This window comes from Egretta garzetta, unplaced genomic scaffold (genome assembly GCF_000687185.1).
Source record: "Egretta garzetta isolate BGI_Z169 unplaced genomic scaffold, ASM68718v1 scaffold867, whole genome shotgun sequence".
Lineage (NCBI taxonomy): Eukaryota > Metazoa > Chordata > Aves > Pelecaniformes > Ardeidae > Egretta > Egretta garzetta.
Window position 1 is genome coordinate 102,900 of NW_009260291.1, and position 27,572 is coordinate 130,471.

Consider the following 27,572-nt stretch of genomic DNA (forward strand, 5'->3'; position numbering starts at 1 on the left):
TCGCCCCGTGCTCCGCCTCCCGTTTGCTTCCAAGCGGCTTCTTCAGTGCTCTGCAAACAGATTGCAGCCTCTGGAGGAGAGACCTCATCGCGCTTGCAATTAAACAGGAAACGAACGGGGCTTTTTTTCTCCCCCCACCCCTCTGTTTAATTTCAGAAACATCACAGCACGTATGATAAAGTTGGGTTTTAGAGCTGGCTTTATCTACTGTTCGTATTCTAGGTCTTAACGAATTAAAGGGTGTGTTGGTTTCTTTTCGCTTGTACAACCTGTGTGACTTTCAGAGCCAGCAAAAAACACCAAGTTGCAAGTTAATCTTGGGCTACGGCATAATTCGCTTTTCAAGAAAAGCAAATTACCGGTGTTTTTTAACAAGCCTGGCAAAGAAGCATTGCGAAGCATCACTTACTAGTTCAGAGGGGGATATTCCTCCTAGACCATTTTGACTCATTGTTTTAAGGGCTTGAGTTTAGATTCTGCTGTGTCTCAATGCCTTGAGGTTTTTGGTTATTTTAAGTTAGGTGCAGTTGTCTATTTAAACATGTCTTTTCCTTTACTAAAGGCTTTTAAAATGTTTTTATTTAAATGTTTGCTCTCAGAATGTGACCTCATTGAGACTACCGCTGCTTGAGAGATGTAACTCTTCTTTTGGAAGAAGGGGTCTGGTGGCAGTTTGGCACTTAAAAATGCAACCTTGTTTTCCTGATCAAGTCGGGATGACTGTGTCTCTCTCGTGGGAGAAGAAAGCTCTTTAGCTCTGCCAGTGATTTTAGTCTCCGATAAGAAAATAAGCATGGTTCTGCCACTACGGCTGAAATCATTTGAGAAGTCTCTTTTTTGTGTTCCTATTTCTTGTACGCTTAAAGTTAACATGCAAATAGTCCTTCAGGTTTTAGCTCTGTATGTGGGGATTGTGAGGATCTGTTAATGTGCCTGAGCTTGTTATCTTCGGGATGAAGCTAATGCGAAAGGCAGCGATATACATTATCATCTCTGGACACAGTAACTGCTCCCTGTCTCTGTTTTCATGGGTCCTGGGGAAATCTCGGTTCCTCTGGAGTCCATGGGAAATTTGCCCCTGAGGACAACAGGGTAACGCTTCTGTCCTCGATTTTCTGCGCTCAGCGTGAGGAGGCTCAGTATGGTCACTGACCGGGAAATGGGCACTGGCAAGAGTGGGCGTTAGAGAGCCGGGTCTAGGAAACCAAAGTCTGCAATCTGCTGGGTCCTTTCTCTTCACGACTGGTTGATTTTTTTGCAAAGATTATAAGAGCTGACCTCTTGCTGTCATTTCCATTTGCTGTACTGGGATGAACACCTTGAATTGCTAGAAGATACTCTGCTGTTTGCTACAATCTGAGAAAATTGTTATCCTTAGTTACACGTTGCTGATGAGGTTTTTCTTCCCCAAAATTACATGTGTCTGTGTCATTTCAAACATTGCATCGTGCTCAAAAGCAGCAAAGTATTAGAGACCCTATTAAAAGCGTAAAGAGTTTATTTGGTCCAGGTACCTTCTTCAGAAAGCCATTGAGACTGTAATTGCTGAAGAAGGCCATGCAGTGGGGAAATTCAGAGAGGCTTTCTCTCTCTAACATGCAGGTCGATGGTGAAAAACGTGCTGGGGGGAAAGCGTCTGACTGCTGTACATAGCAAAAGCACTGCCTGCGCCGTGAGCATTTAGGGATAGGGCTGTGGGAGTCTACCTGTAGGGTGGTGGCCAAGATTGGTGTGGTTTTTACTTTGGCTTGTGCCTCTTAAGTCGGTGCGAAGACAAGGAAACGAGCTGTGTTTGTTCCATATGCTGTGATAGAAGGAGTGAGAGCGTATGGGATTTACAAAGATGTCCACTTCGCAACGCTGTTGGGTTGAAAAATGCAGCTGGCAGTAAAAAAGCAATGTTCTGGTTTTCGCTGTGGAGGCAAACAGGTAAGATTATAATAATTCAAGATGTACCTTCCGTTCTGTTGCCTACAGCTGTGCTGGGTGGTATAATTTATTTTTAAAAAATCTTGGTTTTTTTAAGATACAGGTATGCTGGTTTATTGCTTCTATTAACCAGGATAAATACCAGGATAAAACATTGCCGTTATGTACTGAAATGCCATAACGCTTTTTTAGAAAGCTATTTGAATATTTTTGCTCACTTTGGCTATTGGTGTAGAACACAGGATGGCTAAGGATTGGTTTCAAAGGCAGGCGAATTTTACTTCTGCTTTGTAAATGAACTTCGTGCGTCAGCTGCAACGCACACCAGACAAGCGTCGTCTTTCCATGCACCCTAGCCAGTGGATCTCTGTGAAGCTTGGGAAGACTAACGTGTTCTGTAAGTGATTTCCTGTGTTGTGCTTTTCTGAATGTTAGGTAGAAATATGGTTGTATTTGTACAGAACGGGGGATGGACGCTCCCTAGACCCTCCACTTCTAGCATGCTTACGTGACACAGTGAAGGATCTGGCTTAAAATACTTGACTTGGGAAAGAGGTTAAATCTTAAGCGACCGCTGAGGCTGTAAAAAGCTGCTTGAGACTGCTATCATAAAGAAACCAGGTATTGATGAGTGGATGGTGGAGGCTTGAAAGTGATACAAAGCCTGGGATATTTCTCAACAGAAAAGGGAAACGTTATATGGTGCGTCATTGTTCTTATCTCTTCGGAAGGATTGTACTGCCCAGCAGCCCATCTTGGACAGGAACCTGTTATGCTCAACAAAATGTAAATAAATACGCAGCGATGATCTTAAAATGAACTAGATGAGTGTTGGAGGACTGACTGAAGAGGTCCTTCTTGGCCGTCGCCTGGCCCAAGTAGCCCCCTGCTCCAGCAAGTTATCCTGTAGCTGTGGATCAGAGCTGCTCAGAACAGAATTGCTGACTATTGGGGGTCTTGCACCAAGCCCTACCCAGAGAAGCTTGTGCTGCTGCGATTTACCCAATAAGGAATGTATGCATCCTTAGTGGAGCCACGGCGTGCGTGGGAGATGTCCTGGGGAATACGGTGGTTTCTAAAACAATATAGTTGCACTGGAATATACGCAGAATTATCTTATCTGAAGCAGCCGCATAGGGGGCTCTAACTCTTTTGTTTCAGGACCTCTTGGCAACCCAGGGGAAGGCAGAATTGCTGCAGTTTCCAAGCCACACCTCTCCCCCCCCCACCCTGCAGGCACCCTTTTCACTTAAACCTTGACCAGTTCAGTGCCTTATCGCCCAAAAGGGACAACAGCACAGGATTTCTGAGGGCAATTAAAATAGAATTCAAGTATTACGGAATAATGGGGATTTCATGTGTCATGTCCAAAGCTTAATTATTTGCACAATTACAAGGGTTTGTGTAATTCAAGTATCTATATTATTGCAATGTAAAATTAAAATTGGTACTGGAGAGAGTTTTGGTCACATACTGCCTATTTACTGATCTTTCCCTGTCATTATTCACAGCATAAATTGGTCCATTTGCTTCTTTGTACCTCACTTTTCCTGGTATGATGAAATGAAACAAAGACAAATTAAGAGCCATAACTGTGGAGTTCCTTGATCTTATTTATTCTAAAAATACAGATTTAGTAAACACTTGAACTTCTTGTCATTTAATTCCATGACTGTTTTTGACACAAGGCAACTTTCTTAGCTCTAATAAGACACTTAATGAAAAGCTTGCACTTACGCTAAATTTCCATGAAAGGGTAGGAGCTCTGATTTAATTTTAGGTTACATTTCGTAAGCGCTAATAGTTTAACAACTTGTCTCCAGTCAGGATTGACACCCTGAAGAGCTCAGGCCGCTGCTGGATGGCTTGAATTATTAAGAAGTCCATCCTTAAATGCGTTGGTTTTTTCTTGCCGCTCTTTGGTAATAGCTAGTTAAGAGCAATGGGAACTACATGCATAATGTAACTCTTAGACCCATTATTGAGAAACAGGAGCCGGATGCTTTCATTTGGGAGGCGACAGATCCAAACATTTAAAAAAGATTTGCTGCATATTCTGTTGTTGCTTTTTTTTTTTTTCTTCTTCTCCAAGTTTGCCTTTATTTTGTTGGATGCATCAGCCCATCCTCTCTTCATGCCTTTTTTTTTTTTTTTGATAGCCTCAGCTGATACTAGGCTTCTTTGCTGTAGAGCTAACAGAGCTTTATTTTTTGACGTTGCAGAGACCACAAAAATGTTCCATACGCAGTGGTGGTGAAGATAGATAATTATGGGGTAAATGTCACTGGTGGTTAACACCTCATGGCCACTGCATGTGTATGTCTGTTATGTAACTGCCAGGAATGAATTTTACAAGTCCTGGAGCTATTATTTTTTATGTTCAAAGATGAGAAAAGATTTTCCAGTATGTGGAAAAAAAAAAAAAAAAAAAAAGGAAAAAAAATGCTAGAGGAAAGAAAGGAGGAAGGAAGCAGGTAGCTGTGACACTTAAGAAAATCAACCCTCATATCAACCCTCTAGGGGTCCCTTCCAACCCAAAACATTCTATGATTCTATGATCAATGAAATCTCAAGACAGCAAGGCATTGAGTAAAGACTTATCTGGACAGGTCAGATCTGTGTCTCCAGTTAAACTTGCCAGCCTAAATTTGGGTGCTGGCGTGGGAGCTGTAAATACCTGCAGCCTATATTGTCTTCAGAGCAGTCTGCTGAGTGCTCAGCATTCTTGGGAACCAGGCCACATACGTAGTCCTCTAAATTTTTTTTTTACAATTCCTGATGCGTAATCCCGATCAGAATTTCTAAATGGGAATTAGACTTGTATTCCCATGAAATCCAAGGTGATCCTGTGAAGATAATCGGGTTTCCCCTTTGTATTGAAAAAGGAATGTAAAAATACCTTGTACTTCGTAGAAATTCACTTCATACAGAGTTACTACCACTGTGCTCAGAGGGTGCAAAATGAGATGTTAAATCAAATGTGCAAGTTGTTCTGTTCTCTAATTTTTTAAAGTCAGAAAATAATCCTTAATCCCTTTTCTGGGCACATGACAGCGCTTGAGGTATAAAGAAGCTGTACAATGCAATGTAACAATTATTTTATAGTTATTTCTTTCGGAGTTTTGCTTTTTCAATTTTGCTTTCGGTTAAGAGAACAGGAATTTGTAAGATTATAACAACTGTGTCACGAATGGTTCTAAATACTCAGCAACTCGGATGGCTTTTCTGTCTTTTGCAGATTCACAAGCAGGTATGGACCTAAGTAATTCTCAGGAACAGCCCATGGCTGCAGGTACTGTGCTGCTCAAGTTATGTTCTTTCACCCTCTCTCAAAACTTTTAAAACTGTGGAAGTTCAATATGATGTTGGAAAATGATACTAAAGGGGAAAAAAAGACCGTGTAGTAGGAGAGGAAATGTGTTTGGAAGAAAGCTGGAAGTCTTGATTAGGGAAGCAAGGATAATGTGATTCTTTTGGTTGACTGCATTTCTGAAAATATGAAAACAAACCTCTTGTGTGAGTTGGAGAAGTGGTTTACTTCCTTGCTAATCAAAAAATAAAACTTTTTTTTCAAATCCAATGTAATATTTAGCTTGAGAAGGATTGGGGGTTTTACGGTCCAACCGTTAGTAAGCTAAACAATTTTAACAGCAATTTCACAATGTTGCTGTGAACTTTAAAAAATCAGAGGTTTGTTAAAGAAAACACTCAGATTTTTAAACAAAATACTGATGTGAAATTTACAGAAATACACATAACATTGAGTTAGTTTGTATTGCAGATTTAATGAAAGAGGTTTTATTTGAAAAACTTCATCCAGATACATTTCACTATAGTTAAAAATCTGGCTTTATTTCGGAGAAGAGAGGCTTGGATTTCTGGGACGTACTGCTGCCACAGTGATCAGCAGAAAACGTTCTGATAATGGTGATGTTTAAAAAGACATAGGTGAAATAAGCAGAGAAGTGCAACTGGGTTCAAAGAAGCTTCCAATGAAATGTGCTTGAGCAGTTTCCTGGCCCGGGGCCAGAATGATTAATATTTTGCCCAAATGAACAAAGTAGAGCTGTGATTCCTTTTCCATGCTCTGAGGAGCTTTCCTTGCTTACCTGCTAGCAGCAGTTGTCAGAATGTGCATGATGTATAGAGTTACATATACTGGATTTTATTCCAGTTTTGTTGTCATTTAGGACAACTTCCAAAATAGTTAAATCTGAGCAAAAGCTTGAGACTTGGTTGAAGGTGCATACTCTGTGGGAGAGGTTGTGTATGACTTTGGGAAGCAAATCCCTTCAACCAAACCACAGCTGTTGCATCTGTAGGAGGAACATCGGGGGCATTGTGAGTGGTATTGGGAGTTTGCAGACGCTTTGAGGTAATCACCTGGAAATATTCTGGGACCACGGACAGTTAATTATTGGGTTTGTTTTGTTTGGTTTTTGTTTTTCCAGAAGGACAGGAGGCTTTGACAGACTGCAGTCTGAACAAATCCCAGGAAATGGAAAGTATGGAAAATGTAGAAGATATGAAGGAACACAATCGGTCTAATGAAGAAGCAGGAGGTAAAGTGGAGATTGAATTCTGAAAAATAATAGTTATATTTTGTCTTTTTATTCATCTGATTGTGCTATGAGAGCGATCAGAAAGTTTATTCTGGATCATGGCTCTGGTTTTCCTGCATGTCTGTAAAAGGAATTCGACAATTAGTTTAGAGCATTTCAACACACTCTAACAGTTTTCCATCAGGGAACCTCACGTGCATTTTATAGAGGTCACTTTTACAGGATCTGTGAAATATGGATAGCAAGATAAAAAAGCACGTGCATATGGTGAGCTCTCTTAATGGGTGTTGTAACGTACAAATTCTTAAAAGTAGTTTGCATATGACAAATGCGTGCGATAGGGCTGCGCTTTTTATTACTGTTGTGAAGCTACTCTGATATCTGAAAAATAACTTGGTAATTTTTTATTTTTTGTAAGAAAAGACAAGTTACCTCAAATTCATAGGACAACTCAGCCCTGTAAAATTTAAAACTATAGCAGTAATCCTGTACTTTAAACTGTGGGTGAACAGAAGGTTGGTCAGTTTATTCATGTTTGTCTTTTAATTTGAACAGTAAAACCCTTCCTATACAACTCTGAAAGAAGATGCAGGTATGAATAAAATATTAAGCCAATATGTTCTATTTTTTTATTTAAGAGGTCCTACATAAATGCATATATCTGTGTGTCTTTAAAAACTAGTCAGCCCTCTTCACTTAACAGGTAAAAGAAGCAGCTCCTGGACTCCGCGACCTTACAGGCCCTCGGAGTTCAGGATTTGTGTATGTGACATAGATGTAGAGTCAGAGACTTTGAATTTCTTCCTTGATGTAGAAGCTCATAAACTGAAATCACAGCATTAATAAACATTCCTGCCAGTGAGCCGACGGTGTTCATTTATGCCAGTTCTCAACCACAAACAGTGAAAAATGCTGCCTGGTAGAGGATGTGGTATACATATACTGGGGAAAAGACAGACTTTGTTTTACCAGTTTCACGTTGCCTTTCAAGTACTGCATGTCCATGGCAGTACAGCAGCGTCAAGACAAATTATGTCTGTGGCTTTGGTTAGCAGTTTTGAGGTAGTGTTTATGTATCGCATGAATCAAGTAAATCACTAAAGAATTGCCTCTGTTTTGGTTGCCCAAGTAGCCTTGGTTGTTCCCTGTAACATAAATGCGATTACTTTTATTTTGGGCTGAAATGAAATGTTGAGAGGTTAAACGTTTGCATTATTAAAGATTAAAGATTTTCTATTTATTAACAAAGTACAAAACAACATAAAACACTCGAGGGAGTGCTGAACTAGCAAAAGACTCCATGAGGATGGTGAAATTAGTCCCGCTTACACCTTACACCCTGCTACAGCGCGGGTGTCTGGAACTGTACTGGTGTCTGGCTTTTCTTGACAGTCGACGGAGAGGGAGCACGTGGGTTTTCTGACCAAATTTGGGTGTCTGGCTTAGGATGAAATCCTCGTGTCCCCAGAGTAGCTGCTCCTTAGCAGGACTCCATTTATAGTCAGCAGAGAGCAGCTTAGTATAGATGTCTGCGGTGCAGAATCTAGCCTGGGCAGGTGAGATCTGCTCTGCTTACCCTAGAAAGAGAAGTTTAATGTTTTTATCCACAGAACATGGAAGGCTTGAGCCTCTTCTACATCTTAGGCATCTGATCTCTCTTTCAGATCCCGCAGCACACAAAATATTCACAGCCATATTCCAGCTCTTTGTCCATCCCTTATGCTATTTCCACTTGTGCTAGCTCACTTTTTTAACCTCTGCTTTCCCGGTGCCCTACCCTTCGCGCCTCCTAGTCGCTAAGCTGTGGATACAGGAAGCCAGGACAGGGTTTCTTTTACAAACCCCTCAATATCGACCATCCAGGAGGAATTGTTGTAGCTTCTCCCCGCCTTCCTATTCGAGGAGCCCTGTCTATGCCGCTTGCAGGTGCAGTGTTGTGGCATCTAGCAGGTCTTTTTTTCAGTTCCTTGACTGTCCTACGCCCTTCAGCTTCAGTACCATTTCCCAGGCTCTTTTCCATACACTTAAGTCAGGTACCACTTAAACACTTGTGAGAGCATGTTTATATTGATACTGCTCTAATATATGATTCATTTTTCATATTGCTGCTGATCTCTTAAAGTCTCTTTACAATTTGTTCTGGAATGCAAATACTGGAAATGTACAGCTCCAAGATCACACTATAAATATCAATAAAACGTCATTCACTCTGATAAGACCCTCTTACCATTAGAGCATTCATTCGTTATAAAGTGAATACAAACCCACTCAGTACCACTGTGCTCTCTTCTTTGATTCCCACTGTAGGAATAAAGACATGATTGCTAGGAGAAAGCTTTTTTTTTTTTTTTTTTTTTTTTTTGGTGCATTTAAAAAAAGCTAGCTGCAGTATCTTAGCATTAAATGGCACAAAATAAAATATATATTGTGTTCACTTCATTGCTTCACATACAGTTCTCTACAATCATTCTGATACCGGAAGCACAATAAATCTTAAATATCTAAGCACGCTGCGCTAGTACTCTAGACTATGCGAGTATAGGTAGGTGTGTTTAAATTTCTTCCTAAAGAAGAAATTTCTCTCAGTGCCACTTCAGTTGCTGTTGGATACTAAAATTCACAAATAATTTTAGCTTTCATGCCATGCCTACTATATAACAGTAGCAGCTACGTTAGTCACTGAGCAGTCCTTGCGGTTCAATAACTATCTGTCTTACTTCTAGATAAGTGAAACCACATTCTGACAGTGCTGCCCTGGTGGGAGTATTATCGTTTAGGGATCACTAGCCCTGGTAAAAATGAATATATGCTATTCTCCAGAATCACAGAATAGAAATACCGTCAGTATCATAATGGATTATGTCCTGCCTAACACATGAAAAGTCTGTCTGTTTAAAGGGGGAAAAAAAAAAAAAAGCTCTATTTGGCACTTTTCCAGGTGTGATCACCAATACCCTCATTGTATATCAAATTTAAAGAGAAATAACGAAAAATGTTTGTGTGGGTCTCATAAATGTTGATCATGGTGTTCGTGATCCACCCCTTTTGTGAGTGAGCAGCTCCACTTCCATATCTTCACAATTCATCGTTGATAATTGCCTGCATCACAGAAAACTTTTTGTTTTGTTTTTATCCTGAACCCCTGCATGATCCATGCCCACAGGGTTTGTTCCATCTGCTGAAGGCCATCATAAGAACATGAGGCCACTGACTCATAGAGTGAGATCGAGCATTTGATAGCCTGCTTTCCACTGCCTTAATATGTCTAGATCAAGTTTTTCTTCAGTACAATTACGTCTGTTTTTTCCATGTTTCATCAAGCATCTATAGTAAGTAGTAATCTTCCAGTTTCTTGGACTATCCACTTTTTTGTGACTCTGGCTTTATTAACAAGTGATGCCCCAAATACATCGTGGGGACTTACTCTGAGACTTTGGGCAGAAGTTGGAGCCTGGTCAAATCTAGATGTTGTCTCACTCTTGTTTGGATCCTTTTATGTTAGGTCTGCAGAAAGTGGTACCGTGAGCCTTGCAAAAAGCTACAGACACTTCATAAAGGCGCTAAATAAACTAGTGTATAAGGCTGAAACGTCCTCACAACTGGTGCTCTTTTGGTATAAGAAAATCCACTTTTTTCAGCAAACAGTTCCATATTTGTACTGCTCCGAGCACGTGCGAACACACTGGCTGATGTGTTGCTCATTATGCTCCTAACTGACAAAGGTGAGATGCTACTCAGTGAAAACAATTCAACCTGTCCTATTACCCACCCTTTTTAAAAGGGCTTCGACTGTGATCGCCAAGTATAGGGCAAACAATCAGGAGGAAGGCCATAGTAATATGTTAATTAAAAGCTTGGTGGAGAACAAGAGAGGGAAAAAAAAAAAGAAAAGAAAGAAAAAAGCCTCAAGGGAATGGAAGCTGCATGCTGTGGTGCACATGGTGTATGCTTGCTTGCAACCATAAAAATACACTGTTCCCATGGTGCTTCCTGTATCTAGTCTGAAAAGAGACAAGCAATGAGACAGATAGGGGAGGAAGCACTTAATTTCCCTTGTTTCTTTATGTGCCCCCAACACTGTTACCTTTGGTGGCCAAAGTTGTAGTTATAGTGTCCTTAATTTAAAAATTAAATAATGGCGCCCCCCCCCCTCGTTCTTTCCTATGGGAGTCACAGTCAAGCATGAGTGTTTAATTATGTCCTAATTCCCTCCTCTGTTGAGGCAGACAACTTTTTGGGTGTTATGAATGTTAGCTAGCTTTCATGGTTGTGAAATAAAAAGAAATAGAAGCCACATTTGTGGTTTATGGATGCTAATTGCTGCTGCATTTAGGTGTGTGAAAGGGGGCGGTTAAAAGGCTGGAGTGAGACGGGAGAGGATGACAAACCCTCGCTTAGGCGCGTACTGAGGTTCCAGTGGTGCTGCTAGCACATGCACTTATCTGCTTGAAAAGGAAGTGCCGTTTTTTATCAGAATATTACATCTCCCAAGCCCAGATCGAGCCCTACCGCTCATGGGACTCAGGGGTTATCTCACAACATCAGCAGTACTGTGCTGCAGAAGTTCACTTAACAGGGGATTTCTGTAAGTGTTAAAACCAGGCAAGGAGTCTGCGCTGCTTAACTGTGTCAGGTTGCTCTGCTTTGGTGGCTATGCATGAACTGAAAGTCGCATCTGAGCGTTATCAACAAAAGATCCTCTTGACTTTGTTTTATTTCTGCAGTACTGTACTATCAGCAGCAGACCAAGCACGTTCAGTGACATCAACACAGTCAGTTGTGTCACCACAGCCTGTAAATGATTGACATCAGCTTCGGACTATCCTGTACGATGGCAGGGCACCCAGGGCTGATACAGAAACTGGGAGATTCTGATTGCCTTGAAATAATCAGAAAAGTGCAGCTATTTCGTATTCTAATTAACCCATTATAGTTGGCAGAAAACAGAATTTGCTTTTGAGGTATCTTGCCTGTTGGTGTAAGCTCTCTGACAAGACGAAGTCTGGAAGGAGAATGGATGCACAGCCTTATTCAATAGGTGATGGACTCCTTTCCGTAACTTTTTAAACTGCATTTTTCTTCCCATCTTCTACAGCATGTATCTCTGATTCATACAAAATAATTTCTTGAAATTAAAAGTGAGAGAAATACTTTGGCATCAAAATAAAATCTAGTCCAGGGTAGATGAGTTGTGGTGTGTCCCCTCCCTGCCCCCCCCGCAGGAAATAGGTGAAGATGAAGAAACGGCCCTAGGAATTCAAATCGCATGTCGTTGTAGAAGATAATCCATTTTTAGAAATATGGGTTGGTGGAAAGGAAATCAGTTAATTAAGATGACTCATGTATTGCCCCCAAACTGGGCTGTTCATTTGGCACAAAATGTGTGAGTTTAAGGGGCAGGTTTACTACTGTTTGTGCTGCTGGAAAGGTATCAGAAAGCAGAAATAAATCCACAGGAGTCAAAACTTTGCTAAAATGAAGCAAATAGTTCCATGAGCATTGGAATTGATGAAGCTTGGTTTCCAGTGGGGCTGTATCTTGTTGCTGGCTGACTTTTAATTGAATGATGCAAAGTTTGCATCATGTGCTTGACGCTGTGTTTTACTTCTGGTACCTCAGGGTAGCTCCCATCCGTCTGCCTTCAAGTGCTCCGGTTCTCGTTCCTGGTTTTGTTCCTTCTGCTGCTCCGAAGGAGCTGTTAGGAACTTTGTTTAACTTGGAGCTCAATTCCACAGACTCCTGTTGAGCAGTCAGTTGCTGCACCTCACCTGCCAAGTGTGCCAAATGCACCGACTGTTTCTCCTGATGCAGGAGCACCACCTCCAGGAGCGGTTTTGGGAGAGGCAGGTACTCCTGGGCCGCCTGTTGAACAGGTCGATTGCCAGAATAGAGGAATGCTGAGAAGCCTTCCCCTCTGTCCGACAGGGATTGGATTTGGTGTAGGGGTCTGAACGTTACAAAGGGAACACAGAGTGGATGCTTCTGTAGAAGACCAGGCTAAAAGTAAGCCACGATTATTTAATTATAAACCCCTCAATTTCAGAGAATGTACTTGTAATCTGAAATTCAAGTCTCGGAATCTAGATTGATTTACTACTGGATTTTTTTTTTTATAGTCTGATCAAATCAATACACTTCGTTTTGTGAAGATTACAGCGTTGAAGGATTTTGAGCAACATCTTAACCAGCTCCTTTCTTCAGTTTATAGATGTTAAAATTCGATTGCTATTTATCAGATTTCCCCCTTCTTCATCTTATTCTCCTATCTTACATTTTTCTAGTTTCAAACACAAGAGTATATTGCATTGTAAGAAAGACTTTGGGGAGATTAATTAAAAAAAGGCTAAATGAAATGACACTTTCAACTTCTTGGATGTGAAGTTCATTTGAAAAAGCAGTTGACCAGCGACGATCATGCCTGAGTGGTTGTATTAGTAATAGGTCCCTTGATATAACTAATGAAGGCGATTATCTGAATTTAACATGTGGCCTTTTTCAGTCTGACTGTTAGGTCCAGATGTTCTCTGATTAACTGTCTAATTGAAGTCTGATTTAACGGTTGTGATTGTATCTGGCTTTCTGGACTTCAGGAATTGTAATTTTAGATATGTTTTCTATGAGTGATGTTATCTTAACTGTAACAGAAGGAAAGGGCTTGTAGAGCTTCATCTTCTCTGTGTGGGGGGGGTGGTTGTGTTGTTTTGGGGTTTTTTTTAAGAGGGAGGCTTTAAAGATATAAAGGTTTGAAAGGAGAATGTTAACAGGTGTCATAAATTAAACAAAATTAATCTGGGACAGGCTTTGGAAAACCTGAGCACTATGGGCCAGGGGATGTGGGACGGTGTTCCCTCTGATCCTCTGTGCTCCCGTACAACGCTGGGGGTATAGGCAGTTGAGGAAAAATGGCAAGCTATTGACACTGTTTTTAATTAAAAAAATAAAAATAAAACCCCGTGATAATTTTAGCTTAGTACTAACCATAGCTTTCTAGCCCCCAGTCATATTGTCTCGGGTAATAACATTCTGTTGCTCCAAATTCTGTTTGTGGTGTCAGTTAAATGCATTATTTTTCAATTCCTTTCCTAAACCATGGCCTAGTGCTGCCTGGTGCTGCTGTGCAGTTGTCCCATTTAACCCCAGCTTTGGCAGCACTCAGTTTTGGAGAACACTTTTCCTCTATCGCTATTTCTGTTAGCATAGCTTTGACATATTTTGGAAACCTTTTGAATGAAAGTCCTTAAAAAAAACGCTAGATTATTATTAGGCAGAAATTGGTAATAGATGGGAAATATCAGGTATGAAATTATGGATTTACATGGGAATACACATCTTTGTAAGAAAAATCCTTTGGATAAGAGGCTTTAAGAACCAGCTATGTAATTCAAGTTTCCTGGCTCACGTGAGCCTGGAGCTGATGTGTGTGCTTTGATTTTGTTGTTGTAATTAATTGTACAACTAGATAAATTATACTCCGTTTTAATGATGGAAAGACGCTGGTATTAATGAAGTAGAAAATACCCATCCGAGTGCTTGGAAAATGATGCCTGCTTTGGTTGGGTTTTTTTTTTCTTTCCAATTCTCAGTGCTGCATTTCAATTTTATTTGTTTCTATTTTTGTTTCAAGTCACAATAAAAACAAGGAAACTCATTACCATAGAGCATGCACTCCACAAAGGGGAATTATGAAAGTTTCTTTCCTATTTTTAGAAGTGAAATTTCCACCAGGTGCATACCGCACTGGTTCATTTAGGAATTACCACTGAAGTATGCTTTATACAGTATCTGAACAAAATAGATGCTTTTTTCTTCTGTGCAAAAACGGCTGCTGAACAACAGCACTAAGAAAATACCGGAAGGCACAAAGATAAAATAAAATCAAAGCCAATATGCCCAAGTAATAATTTTTAGTAAGTCAAGGAAGTGAAATCTGTGGAATTCCATTGCATTGCAGAAAAGTACCGAATGCAGTACTTGGGATTTTTAGCGCGGAAGACCCTGCTTTGGCCAGCGGTGGCCCAAAAAGGGCAACTCAGCTGTGGGGCCACCTGAGTGGGACGCGTCCAGTGGCATAGGCGCTGCACGAGGGAGTGCACGTTTATTGCCACTGCGTCGTCATTGTTGCCACTGCTGTCTAGCTGAAAGCTGATGCTGCTTCTAGGTGATCGCTTCTGCCTTTGGCAAACAACGATCTCATAAAAGCATCGCTGCTGGTGTAAAAAAGGGGGTTTACTGCTGGAGTTATTGGAAGAAACAAAGCCAGGTTGAGCCAAAAAGGCTTGAACTCCTTTCCGTTCCCTGGCATTGATAGCTGTGGTGGTGTGGAAGACAGACATGGAGAGCAGTTGCCTTATCTGTGACTGTGGTGCCTTTATTAAAAAAAAAAAAACCAAACAACCCCTCATGTTGCTGTTGTGTCCCTTCACATTTTGTAATTCCCCATTACTTACAATCTCCAAATTTTTAATATGTACATTTGTCACATGTAATTGTTCTCTTCTTGTTATTTAAGGAAAAAAAAACTTAAGTATAGCATTGATTATTTTTTTTTTTTCTTCCCCTCCCCCAGTTTATAACTTTGATGGGATGTACTGCAAACCTCTCTATTCGTTAGGGAATATGGTTGTTTTTTAATTCGTGACATCTCTTCCCCCACAGTGTGTTAATTCCATTGTAGAGGTGTTTTTCATCAACATGCAGGATTCTGACTTTGGAAACTCCGCTGACTTTTTCAGTTTCACCACATATGTCTGTTCTGTTTCAAGCTGCCTTAGGTAAAGGAATCTCGCGTTCTGCGAGGGGACCAACTTGAGTATGTGTACGCTAGGTTTCGGCTTCATGCTGCTGTTTCTGGGGACAATTTGTGGAGATAACGGTGATGAATCATCAGTTAATACCTGTCAAATCCAGGTAGTCACAAGAATCCGTCAATACGTACACGTATAGGCTCCCTTGTTCTTCGGCATCTGAATCCTATTAACAGCTGTCAAAACCTGGTAAACTATTTATATGCTTTCACAATTTGTTTAATTGGATAGTTAGGAAATGGCATACAAGAAAAGCTTTTCTTTTTTCTTTTTTTTTTTCTTTAGTCTGGCTGAACATCTGTAGCATTAGGGGCTCATTATCTCTGAATTGGCATAGCAAATCAGCAGCATCATTAAAATGCCACATTAAGATGATTAAGTTTCTTTGTTATCCAGTTGACTTTTTGCATGTGCTGAGGATTTCATGATTATGACCCCACTCCTTGTAAAACACTTGAGCAACATCGCCCTTTTGTGCCGTTGTCTTTAATAGCTTCTGGTTTTTATTCTTGGTGCTTTTCATAACACTACTGGCAAACTTTGCTTAACAACAGTACAAAACTTGCGTTCTTTTCTCTCTATTTGATGCCACAGTCTTGGATTAAATATAGTAATTGGGGGGTTTTCCTTCCAAGACTTCCTCCTAGAGAGAATAGCTAAGATAACACTCTAGCTCGTCCTAATTGTTTGCTGCTGTTGACTTCTTTTTTTATTCATGCATTTTATAGAACATGTACGAGCACCGTTCATGGGGTGACTCAGTCTGAAGTTGCCACCACAGCTTTATTTTGGATTTTTTCCAGAACCCATTGTTTTTACAATGTTTCAGGTGAAACAAAAATATTACTCTGGAGTATGTCTTTCATCTTGTAATCATCTCCTCAGGAAATGAAACCATGTGCATCAGCCTTAACGCATCACACTGGTACTTTGTTGTGTAAAATCTACATTTTTTTTTTTTTTTTTTTCTCTGCAGTGTTTATTACCTTCATGAACTGCCTCAAGAAAAATAGTTACCTGGGTTGGACACCATGAATGTTTTTTTCCTCTTACAACCTCTTTACTTTCCTAAGCATAGGAGCGATGATAGCACTTCTTTTTTCAACTGGGGGAACTTTGTCAATGGTGATGTTGGGGATAATTGTGTTTTTCCTCAGTTAAATTTCCTTTTTCTACTTGAAGTTACAGCTGCCTTCCTCTTTGCTAAGGTGGACCAGCCTGGAAAGTCCCTAATCTCATTAAAATATGTCGATAGGATTTTTAAGTGACAGATACAAACCTTTCCATGCAGCTGCCGTTCTCCTGATCTCTCAGTATTCCCTGCGTGTGCCAGTACACAGAGCAAAAGTCAGGGCTGAAGAAGGTATTTGGTTGATTTTAGGCTGACCTGTGCTGAGCCGTCTTTTCCTCAGACTGCCTTGTACCACAGCTTTCTTGTGAACTGCTGCCAGGAAGGCAGAGTAGACTCTAAACAGTAACAGGTACGTTAGGACAGAAGAATTCCAACCCTTCTCACATTTATTCGGTTAAAAAAGGCCTCTTCCCTAGTGGCTTCTGCTGTCTGTTCTTCTCAGTCATCGGAAGGTGAGTTTTTCCGTTGAGGTTCTTCAAATGCTACGTGCAAACTGAAAAGCGCTCGAGCTTTGGTGGGATATTGCTGGCAGCTGGAGCGGCGGTGATGTTTGGTGGGGGGAAAAGTCTTGGTCAGAACTCGGGTGCGTCCTTCTCTCTTACTATAAGGAAACACAAGTATTGCAAGCAGTCAGTGTGCAACGTGGAAAATGCAGAGGTAATTATTTTCCGCAGTGGAACCATTAGGATGGCTTGCCAGGTTTGTGCCAGTCAGCAAGTGCTTGCCATGGGGAACTCAAACCGGTGTTCATGCTACGCTGCGTGAACGCTGGCATAACTCCGTAACAGAGCGAAAAGCTGTGAGCCATGAACTTGTGGTGAGAAACAGTAGAAAACGGTAGAGAAGTCTTCTCAGTTGGAGGTTACAACTAGTCCTCCACTGCTAAGCAATTGCATTTGATGCAGACAAAAGGTGAGACGTTAAGTAGAAAGTGGGAATTGAAATTGTTTCTGAAAGTACCAACAAGGTGCAGCTGCAATGTGTACTTCCTTTTACCATGCTGTGCAGGATGTAGCAAATTATTTTGGAACTGCCTCCTTTTGAGAGGGAAAAAAACCCACCCAACCAACCCAAAAACTTTTTTTTTTTTTTTTTTTGGAAAAGAGATTCTGTTGAAAGCTGCTTACGGCAACGGGCAAAAATTTTTCCTTAGAGTGATGGAAATGGATGCATAAACTAATTTTGAAGGAGTCTTGATCACAGGATCACCCTCGCACCCTCAGACCCAAAGGTGGCAGGAGAAGGTACCTGCAGAGGAAACCCTGTTTCCGTGGAAGTAGGAATCCCCGGGATGTGAAGCAGAGCTAGTACGAAGAAAGTGCAGAGAGAAACGGCCCATTTGTAGGTGAATCTGGTCCTCCCTGTGGGCCCTCTGAGCAAACACCCAAACCTGCCTGAGCTCTTTGAGGACCAGGGCAGTCAGTCCCGATACCAAACTCTAGAAAACATCTAGGATAGGGGATAAAACCACACAATATGGGGAAAAAAGCCATCTTCTATGGAATATCATCATCTAGGGAGAGCGCCAACGGGAATCTCGGGGTTTTCCATACTTCTGTGGATTCTTGCATAGGATGAAGAAATTGTCACCCACCTGCTTCTCCCACCTCACTTCAACCCAAAGGAAGAGAGCTTGGCCAGGCTTAGTGCAAGCATGTAGGCTAGAGGAGCGATTTTATCATGAAAATATAGTTGAAGATTTTGATTTCATGGAAATACTGGTTGCCAGATCTTTATTTTTTAGTGCTGCTTTTATGTTGCCACCTCATTTTCGCTGTCACCCATTGTTTGTTCTCGGCATTTGATGTGGTTTATTACTCAGAACCAGAGCTAATACATATTCAGCAGTCCATGTTCTGTACTTTGGAGAAAGGACAAGTGATTAAATGGCATATTTAACTGTCTAACCCTCAGTTTGAGAGAGGAGCAGGTGGCCATGAGAACAATACTTTCAAACAGGAAACTATGTATTTTATCTCTTAGTGCTTTTCTTCACTTGGTAGCTTGAGGCACAACTCAAGTTTCAGCCGTAGCCTACCCCTTGCCTAGATGGAAAAGTCAGTGTTAAGCAGAAAAAAGCTGCCCCGCCCATTAGTAAGGATTTTAATGCAAGTGCTGGTAATGCTGGGAGTTAATAGCGGAAAAGAAATTCAGGAACATAAGTTGGGAATCGTCAGCTGTTTATATAGTGTGACCAATTTGCTCATATTTTTACACGGGAGCACTATTGTTAGTAAATTATTAGCTACTTGTGACGTTCTCCTCTTGTCGTGAAATTGCATTCATTTAAGGCAATGGCTCTGGTTTTCTCTGGACATGGCTACAGGTCCAGGAACCTACTCAGAGGCCCTGGATACTGATGCTTATGAGTCTTTGGGCTCTTTGCCACATTCTTGCAATACGACTTTGGACAAATCTTTTAACATTTCTGAGATACGTTTATTTGTCAGGAAATCTTTACCCTGCCTCGGTTAGTTTTAATCACATAGTAACCTTATGACACAGGTATCAAGATGATCGCATGCGCCTCACACATTTGAGATCTTTGGATAAAAACTGCGATTTGCAAGTGAAAATTAGGATTATTTATTAGGGTTAACTGATGCAAATCTATACCATGAGAGCACTGGAAGACTTACACTGGCTCAGACATATTTCTTAGGCATGTTTCAAGCACCAGAGGTTCCACGGGAAGATAGAAGTATCCTTTTTAATTTGGGTTTTTCTGTATTTCCAATTCACAGGAACAGTCTGAGACACTGATTTCTATAGGCTAATTGTGAGTTGTGGGAATGAGTATTGTCTTTTGAATGCTGAATAGTACCCTTTAATTGCAGGAGGATTTTGTACTGTGTTATACTTCTATAATCTGTAGAAGGAAATTATCCATCAAAGCTAATTAACAGGCAGGTCAGTATTTTTAAAGGTTATCTCTCTGGGAATATCATTATTGTACATGACCCATGAAGATTCATGTCTCAACTGCGTTTCTTTGTCTTTGGGTGTTTAAGTAAAACTTTTAGGAAGCTTGATAATGTAATTTTATGTAATTTTTGGTGAGTTTTTTTTCCTAAGATACTTTATTGTGCATAAGACGAGCGTTTTTTTTTCACTTTTGTGCTTTGTTTTACCTGCAGATGATGTGGTTAAAGTGAAAGGTGAATACAGTGAAAGAGAGGAGAGTGCTTTAAATTCAGAGCCTATGGAAAACCCAGAAGAATCTGAAATGCCTTACACCTATCCCAGAGAATATAATGAATATGAAAGCATTAAACTGGAAAGACATTCTGGTTCATATGACAACGTCAGGCCAGCTAGTGGAAAAATGAATTGTGATATCTGTGGATTAGCCTGCATTAGCCTCAATGTCTTGATGGTTCATAAGCGTAGCCACACTGGTAAATATCCCTATGTTATTCTTGTAAGAGCTGAATACTGAAAGGATAATAATTCGTAATATAGACTACTTATTTTAAAAAAGGATACCAAAATTAGGGTTTCCTTGTTCTGTCCTTGACACCACATGTGATCTCTAGCAAGTTACTCACTTTTCTGTGCCTCACTTTACCCTCCTTTCTTCTCATCAGGACTGAACGCTAGTAGAAGCATGTTTGTGAGGCATTTTAAGAATTTTGGATGAAAGGCACTATGTAATTTAAATATTCCGGGCACAAAACACAAGTTAGATTGGTTTTGTGCTGCCATTTCCAGTCTGTATATGTATTTCTTTTTGTGCTGTACTTTGGCAACAAACCAATGAGCATCTTGGGTTTCGACCTGCAGTAAGATAAGACTTTTTTTTTTTTTTTTTTTTTTTTTTCCTCTAAAAATTGCTAGCTTGTTGGAATCCGCCTCCTCCAGAACACTTATTTCCATAGAAAAACTGTACGGTGTTTTCCATAGTCGTACATATGTTATAAGAAGCTCTGACACCAGAGCTGCATGTAACTCCCACTGAAGTCAACGGAAGGGCTGTGTGTGTTTCTGTAGAAAGAAATCGATCCAGTATCTCATTCTTTCCCCTTCCAAAAAGGAAAGGGTATGAGGATAGCATGATGCCCACATAACCATTAAATGTCCTTTTTTGTATGTCATTTTAAGGTGAACGGCCATTCCAGTGTAATCAGTGCGGAGCTTCCTTTACTCAGAAGGGTAACCTCCTCCGCCACATTAAACTACATACAGGGGAAAAACCTTTTAAATGTCATCTTTGCAGTTATGCCTGCCAAAGGAGGGATGCGCTAACAGGTCACTTAAGGACACATTCTGGTAAGTGACTTCAAAGACACTTCATGTGTTTTTAGATGTGTGTCACTAGGACACTAGGTGTGGAAAATAGAGTCAGTCAGCAAAGTTTGCTCAGCCGGTCTAGTTTTGAAGAGTCAACAAATTGCGGTGACCACTCACTCTGCCTGCTGCGCTGATGGAACCATCTTGGGACTCGGCTCCGCTCTTAATGCAGAAAGAGGGTGCAGGGAAACCCGCTGTCCCAGCTGCGTGCTGTGAGAAACAGCCAGCCTTGATACCTGCTCGCACAAAACAGCTCCTTGGTTTTTTCAAATGAGTGGAGCTAGCTATGCTAGCGAGCTCTGAATGCGAGGGGTAGCGCGAAGACATTCTTTGCTGGGCCTTCCTTCTGTTCCTATCCGGAGCTGTTAGGGTAGCTCTAGGAGCACAATCCAGGACAGCATGACTCTCTTGCCAGTTAACACCTCGCTGTTGCATAGTGCCTTTCATCTGAAGGTCTTAGTGTGCTCAACAAACACCAGTGGTTTTTCTCAGGACTGCTAGGGTGTTCCATCCATTTTACAGATGGGAGAAATGGAGGCACAGAGCTGAGGTGACTTGAAGAACAAGCCAGGTAGAAATGGATTAATCTTAGTTCTTCCAGTTCTGCAAGAACAAGGCTGTGCTCGCTCTTTGATTTGTGTATATCCTGTATATCCCAAAAAAAGGCCTAGAAGGAAAACATTTATTCAAAATTATAGATGTTATCTCTGCACTGCACTTTACAGAAAAAAAAGTTCAACCTCACAAAGAATCAAAGTTAAAAATGAGATTATCTGACATGGATAAATGAGGTTCTGATTTAATCAAGACCCAGCACAGTGGTGGTGACTGTCCCCCACCAGCACAATGCTAAAACCATCATGCTTCAGACACATCATGTGGTTATTGTGACTGAAGATTTTGAGCTGGCTTATGAAACAATACAACGAAAATCTCTGAGCGAATCACATAAATAAGTGAACAATTACATTAGCAGAAGGGAGTAAGGTCTCTTTGCACAGTATCCAATGCAAGGCTGGTTATATTTGCGCTGTACGGGGATGATATTTTTGCCTGGGTGTGTTAGGGGATGTCTGTTGACAAAACAATAATGAGATAATTTAGGAAGTGCTTCCAGTCCTTGTGTATGAGGCACTGGGAAGGGCTGTGTGGATGTCTTGAGTTTCCAACAGGTTTGCTTTAGCTTAAATGAATTAGGAACATAATTTGCTTTACAATAAATGCCTCTGGAAATGACACGAACCTCACATATGGGTTTGGTTTGGTTTAATTTCATCAGTTTTGTGAAATCCTTGAAAAATTCGGTATAGACGGGACCTAGGTCAGGCAGTTAGGACAGCTGGAGTAGAAAAGTCGTCAGCTAGAGCAGGGCTTTAGGAACCTGAGCTCCTGGGAACAGAGTCTGATTGCAAGTCCTCGCCTTTTCTGGTGCTGAGCTTAGGGGATGAAGAGGGAACTCCATGTGTCCCGGTGGGTTTCACCCTTATGTAACCCTAATTTTGTGATGATTACAGTGCTCATAAACTTAACAGAAATTTAAAGCGTTCTCCATGAGCTAAATGTAATCTGTTAGTAACTATATACTTGAATGTCGGGGAGACAGTGTTTTAGTAGTCTCTTGTGGTTATTTTATACTGCGCTCTTATTTTTCTAGTGGAGAAGCCGTACAAATGTGAGTTTTGCGGAAGGAGCTACAAGCAAAGGAGCTCGTTAGAGGAGCACAAGGAGCGGTGCCGTACTTACTTGCAGAACGCTGGCATGTGTGAAGCTGGTGAGTTTGTCACATTACAGTGGTTTTGGTTTTTTGGTGCTTAAAAAAGGGCATCTGGTAAGCTGTTAATTCACAGCCTGAGAATAGTTTTTACTACAATCGTTTTCAGTAACCTAAGGGGCTGTAACATCTTATAAAAGGGTCTGGTTTAATGCATCCCTCAGGCAACTAGTTAAAGAGTGCTTTTATTTTAATCACTTTTTTATTTCCCAGTTACTTTGAATAAAACATCTAAAATACCTTGTATGCAGCGTTTCTGTAGGTGACACTCACAGTAAGTTAAATTATTCCTACATTAATGCTATTATGTGGCTTAATTTATTGGATGAGCGGATGCCCATGGTTATTGACAACGGTTGTTTGCATGTCTCAGTCCATTTGATGCTTCCTTTTCTTTACAGTAAGAACTGTTGGTCAGATTTGGTTAAAATTTGCAGGACTTCTAGTGGCATGGATCTAGAGCATGGAAATGGGGTGGTATCCCGTAGATCGCTGATAAATCAGCGTAAGAGGTAGTGAGAGGTAAGGGACTTTGTTAAGTATAGAGCTGTCTTTGAAAAAGGCTGAAGGTAAATGTATCAAACCATGGATTTTCTTATTTACCTTCTCACAGTCTCACTGCTGCAGTTCTGAAAACACTTTGGTGAAAAATAACTGCCATAATCTTTGAGCCTGCTTCACCTGAATATTTCAAATCCTGAAATGAATTTGTGTGATTTAAGTCCCACAATACACCAGTAAGTCAGGAAAGAATTACTTTTCCTGTGCAGAGTCAGGGAGTGGTTGTGACCTCCCAAAAGATTGTATGACTAATCCGTAGCAGAGCTGAGGCTACGATTTCAGAATTCAAGTTCCCATTCTTTTGCTCTGCAGCCTTAAACCCAACCAAATAATAACTTTAAGGACTCAAGCTTCCTAGTTTTGATTGTGAATTTCAAATAGAATTTTCTTGTCAAGGAAAAGGTTAAACTGAGTTTTCAGAGAAGAAAACTAAAATGTGAAGATATACTTAGAGAGATGACCAAGACCCTTTAATAATTTTAAAAAATTGTATTTAGTGATACGATTATCAAGCAAAGATTCTGCAGGCATCATCGCAAGTTGGGCCTGAAAAGCAGTGGAAGACCCGTTGATAGATGCTGATGACTCTGTGAGTTCAAGCGTCCTTACCCTGTGCGGAGTGAGGAGGTTGATGTATCAGGCTTTCTCACACATGCACACCCAAAAACCGCCATAAAGAAACAATGATTTAACCAAGTTCGAGTTTTATAGTTTTTCATGGACCATCTTCTTTTCAGCAAATGACATGTTTTTTAGTGCATTAGTAAAAGTAAATGGTTATCAGAACATCAGCAAGTTTTGGTTTTCATGAGAACCCATACATACTGTAACTGTGGTTTTATGTTACAGTACATACTCCCATGATGGCAATCACTCCGAGATGTCCACCACATGAAAATGGAAAACATGATACCTACTATAGATTTCTGCTTTTAAATGATTCTCATGGTTTATATTCATTTCAGAATAGCAACATTTCACTTATCCAGAATCTGCTGTGTAGTACTTGCTGAAGTAGTATGGCATGCCTTAAATTGGTCACAGAGGAAATGCAAATTTCCAGTACGACATGATGTGGCTGTACCTTATGCCTTTAAGACCTTCGCACTTTAAAAAAATATTGCAGTGCTTTTAGTGGAGTAGTAAGTTTTATGAAAAACAGGAACTCCAGTCTTGCTGAGGCATTTCCATTCAATTCTCCAGTATCAGCACTATCTTAGATCACAGAATCGGAGAGAGTGAAGGCTGGAAAGGGCCTCAGGAGGTCATTTAGGGGGAAAAAAACCAAATCAAAACACACTACGTGTAGCATTTTGCACTTGTGTTTAGTGAACGTCAGGTTTTGATTTCTGACCGTTTTCTTACTTATCCACATCACTTTGAATTTGGGGTCTTTTCTGGAAGTCCTTGCAGCCTTCCCATATGGAGCCATCTTTAAGCACAAATATGCTCTACGTGCCATCATGCAATAATTAACTAAAATATTGAAAAGCATCAGGACCACAGTAACCGTTCCGGTTGCGTTTTAGTACAAGGTTTGCATGTTCCAAACGTAGCAGTGTGGAAATATTTCTGAAAGAAAGGTTTTATGTAACAATATTGTCAAGAGCATTGCTCAGTCCCTGATAACAATCTCTGGTCACATTGTTCTCATTGCACAATAACCCACCTCTCTGTTCCACTCTCCATTATTTAGTGACCGCATAGAGATGCTACAGGAAGCAATGCCTCTAATTTGAGCTCTGCTTTGTACTTCAGGGTTTTGTTAACGATGGCCGCATGTTCTAAAAATTATACGTGCATTTACGGTGTGACAGAAACCACACTATGGAAACAATTCAGTACAGGCTAAATGATTGTCTGTTAGCGCTCTGGCCTGGAAGAAAAGTATCCGCGCTCTGTACATCCACAGAACGACACGCTGGCTAGGTGACAGCACGCTTTTAGAGAGGTGGCTCGTCACCCAGTGATTACAGGAAGACACAAGTAGTCATTCATCATGGATAAATCATAGTTACACAAAAAATTTCCTATGGAAGTTGTTTTATAAACATAAGATTGCAACTGAAGTGTACACGCCACTGAGGTAGGCAACGGTGCTCAGAAGCACTACAGAGGTGTCTTGGGCGGTGATCAGGGAATGCCATCACCAGTCCGTAGCATTAGGGAAGTAGGAGATGGTGACCCAGGTTTAAAAGTGGTCAGGACATTGGGGCTAAGCCCTGTCCTGCTCCTCTGGAAAACAACCTGGTAGGAGCTTGACTTCCCATGTGAGTCCAGAGGCACAGGCGAGAGCACTGATCAAGAGGGAAGAGGTTGACTTGTTTGGTCCACAGAGTTTCTTCCAGCATCCTCAGAGTTTTTGTTGTTTTCTGGCCAGGCAGTTGAACCCCAGAAGAAAGAGGTGGGCGAGATCTTCTTAAGTTAGCTTTTGGGTAGGGAGCGTGTTGGTGTGGGAGGGAAGCAGTGTAACCACCTGCATCTCAGTGGGAGCAGAGTCTGTTTCCCTGAGGCTGTATTACGAAGACATTTTCAAAGACCTTTTGTGGCCCATAAATAGAGATTTTATTTTTTTTTCTTTAGGAAAAAATGGCCAGTAGTAAGGAGTAGAAATCCTAATGTGAAAGAAAAGACCCTTAGCGTTAAAATAAAATGGCAGCCAGACATCAAGCTGGAAGATTGATACTTACAGATGTCCCACAGAACATATTACGTAGGTCAATAGTTGCTGTCTCTTCAGCAATCTCGTCTGAGTGAAGACTATTGTTACCTCTGCAGGAAGCCGCTTGTCTGCCCTCTTGACACTAATTTAATAAAGTCCCCTTGGTGGCACATAAATAACACTGACAAGACAAGCAGACACTGATACGCTACGCGTAGCTTCCAGTGTGCTGCTGGGGCTGGCTAAGAGGACTTACAGAAACGTCACTCTCTGAGTTCTCCCAGAAGACAGAGAGAAAGATTCTGAAAATGGGAAATTAAAGCTTTAATAGAACATGAGTACAACTCGTGAAGCTAAAGATTGACAAAAAAGAGGAACTAGAAGAACAAAATAAGAAAAATGAAGATGTGATAGGGACCAGGGAGCTGCTTTTACAACATGGATGAATGGTGTTTTCTTTCTTTTTTTTCTTTACAACATAAATTTTTGAATATACAGCACTGTTTGTATTACCACCTTGTTCAGGGTAGTTGTGGGTTGTTGGAGTTTTAAAAATTTGAATCATTATTATTAATGACTCGCGCAACGATCCTGTCAAGATCACAAGCTTTCTGGGTTGGGGATAGTTCAGCCCTTGAACTGCAGTTCTCTAAAGACAATATAAAGAGCTCAGCAAGCCTATTCCAGTTTTTGTAGCATGAGAGTTCAGAAGAAGTTCTGAAATTAAAAATCCTATAACCTTATTCTCAAGAATTAACCAGAGCTTCTGGCCAAAATCCAGACAGATGATTATGTTCTGCCTACTTAACTTTCCCTTATAGTTTCAACTTAATCTGATCTTTCGTCTCACTTTACATAAACTATTAGGTAGTGTCTTGGTGTTTCATGCTGAAAGCAGGTGCGTTTTAGCAGTTGATGAATATATTTATGGTAAGTCTCTCAACATAACGGAGTAATTAGGAATAAAAATCAGACTAGAAAAGCGTTATGTTGTTACCTTTAAGGCACTGGGTATGCATGCCCTCTGTGGGTGTGGCTATTGTGTATACCATGGGGTTACATGATGACACAGGACTAAGGTAGTGCTGAGCTGAGCCCTAGGATCCCATCCATCCTGAGTCATATCCATAGCTAGTATTTGTGGCACCGAGTACTTATGAAGCGCTTTACATGTTCAAAATGCTGAACAAACATTAACAAATAGTTTTGGCTGAGGTCTGGTGAGTCATGGTTTGTGCTGACTGAAACTCATATGATATCAATAACAGCAATAATAAACCAGTAAGGAGTGACTGAAGTTTATAGGGAAATGCTAGGGAAAGCTATGGAAGGATGATACTGCCCTTTTATCGCTTGCCGTACTTGGCAAACTGCAGTTTAACTCCAATACTTAATAAAACTGCATTTAGCAAGACTGAAGTGATACGGAAGTGTTTGTATCACTTTCCTCTGGCATGACTTCTCCCTTACGTAGATTATGCTTCATATATTTAGGTATGCTAGTGCAACAGTACAATAACACAGCAGCCCAGATTCTTTCACGGTGAGATATGACCTTTTGTATTACCTTAGGAAAGTAAATTTGCCTTCCTTGTCCTCATTTTCCTCTACTTAGACACCAACTCTTAAAGGCATGGGCAGTCTCTTAAAACGTGTCTGGTTTTCACCACAGGGGTTCCTAATGCTGAAACTCTTAAGTGCTACTTTTTAATATAAAAGTACCACTACCAATACTTGTTCTTCAGGCAAGAGCAAGCTTTTGGGGGGGAAGCCGCAGCAGTTACGTTCAGTATTAGTCTGGCAGTAGTGATATGAGGTGGCAGTCCTTCAGCTTGGCTGATCCAGCTCAAAAGCCTGTGCA

The 27,572-nt window shown here is 40.8% G+C and overlaps 1 protein-coding gene across 1 annotated transcript in view; it reads left to right on the top strand.

Moving 5' to 3' along the window:
* Window positions 1-2,101: 2,101 nt before the first annotated feature.
* IKZF3 (IKAROS family zinc finger 3) overlaps window positions 2,102-27,572 on the top strand; it is a 32,498-nt gene continuing 7,027 nt past the window's right edge. Inside the window, 7 exon segments of the mRNA XM_009642552.2 lie at window positions 2,102-2,141; window positions 2,144-2,326; window positions 5,168-5,221; window positions 6,381-6,491; window positions 19,565-19,825; window positions 20,529-20,696; window positions 22,372-22,488. Of these exon segments, the coding sequence (XP_009640847.2) occupies window positions 2,102-2,141; window positions 2,144-2,326; window positions 5,168-5,221; window positions 6,381-6,491; window positions 19,565-19,825; window positions 20,529-20,696; window positions 22,372-22,488 (934 nt within the window).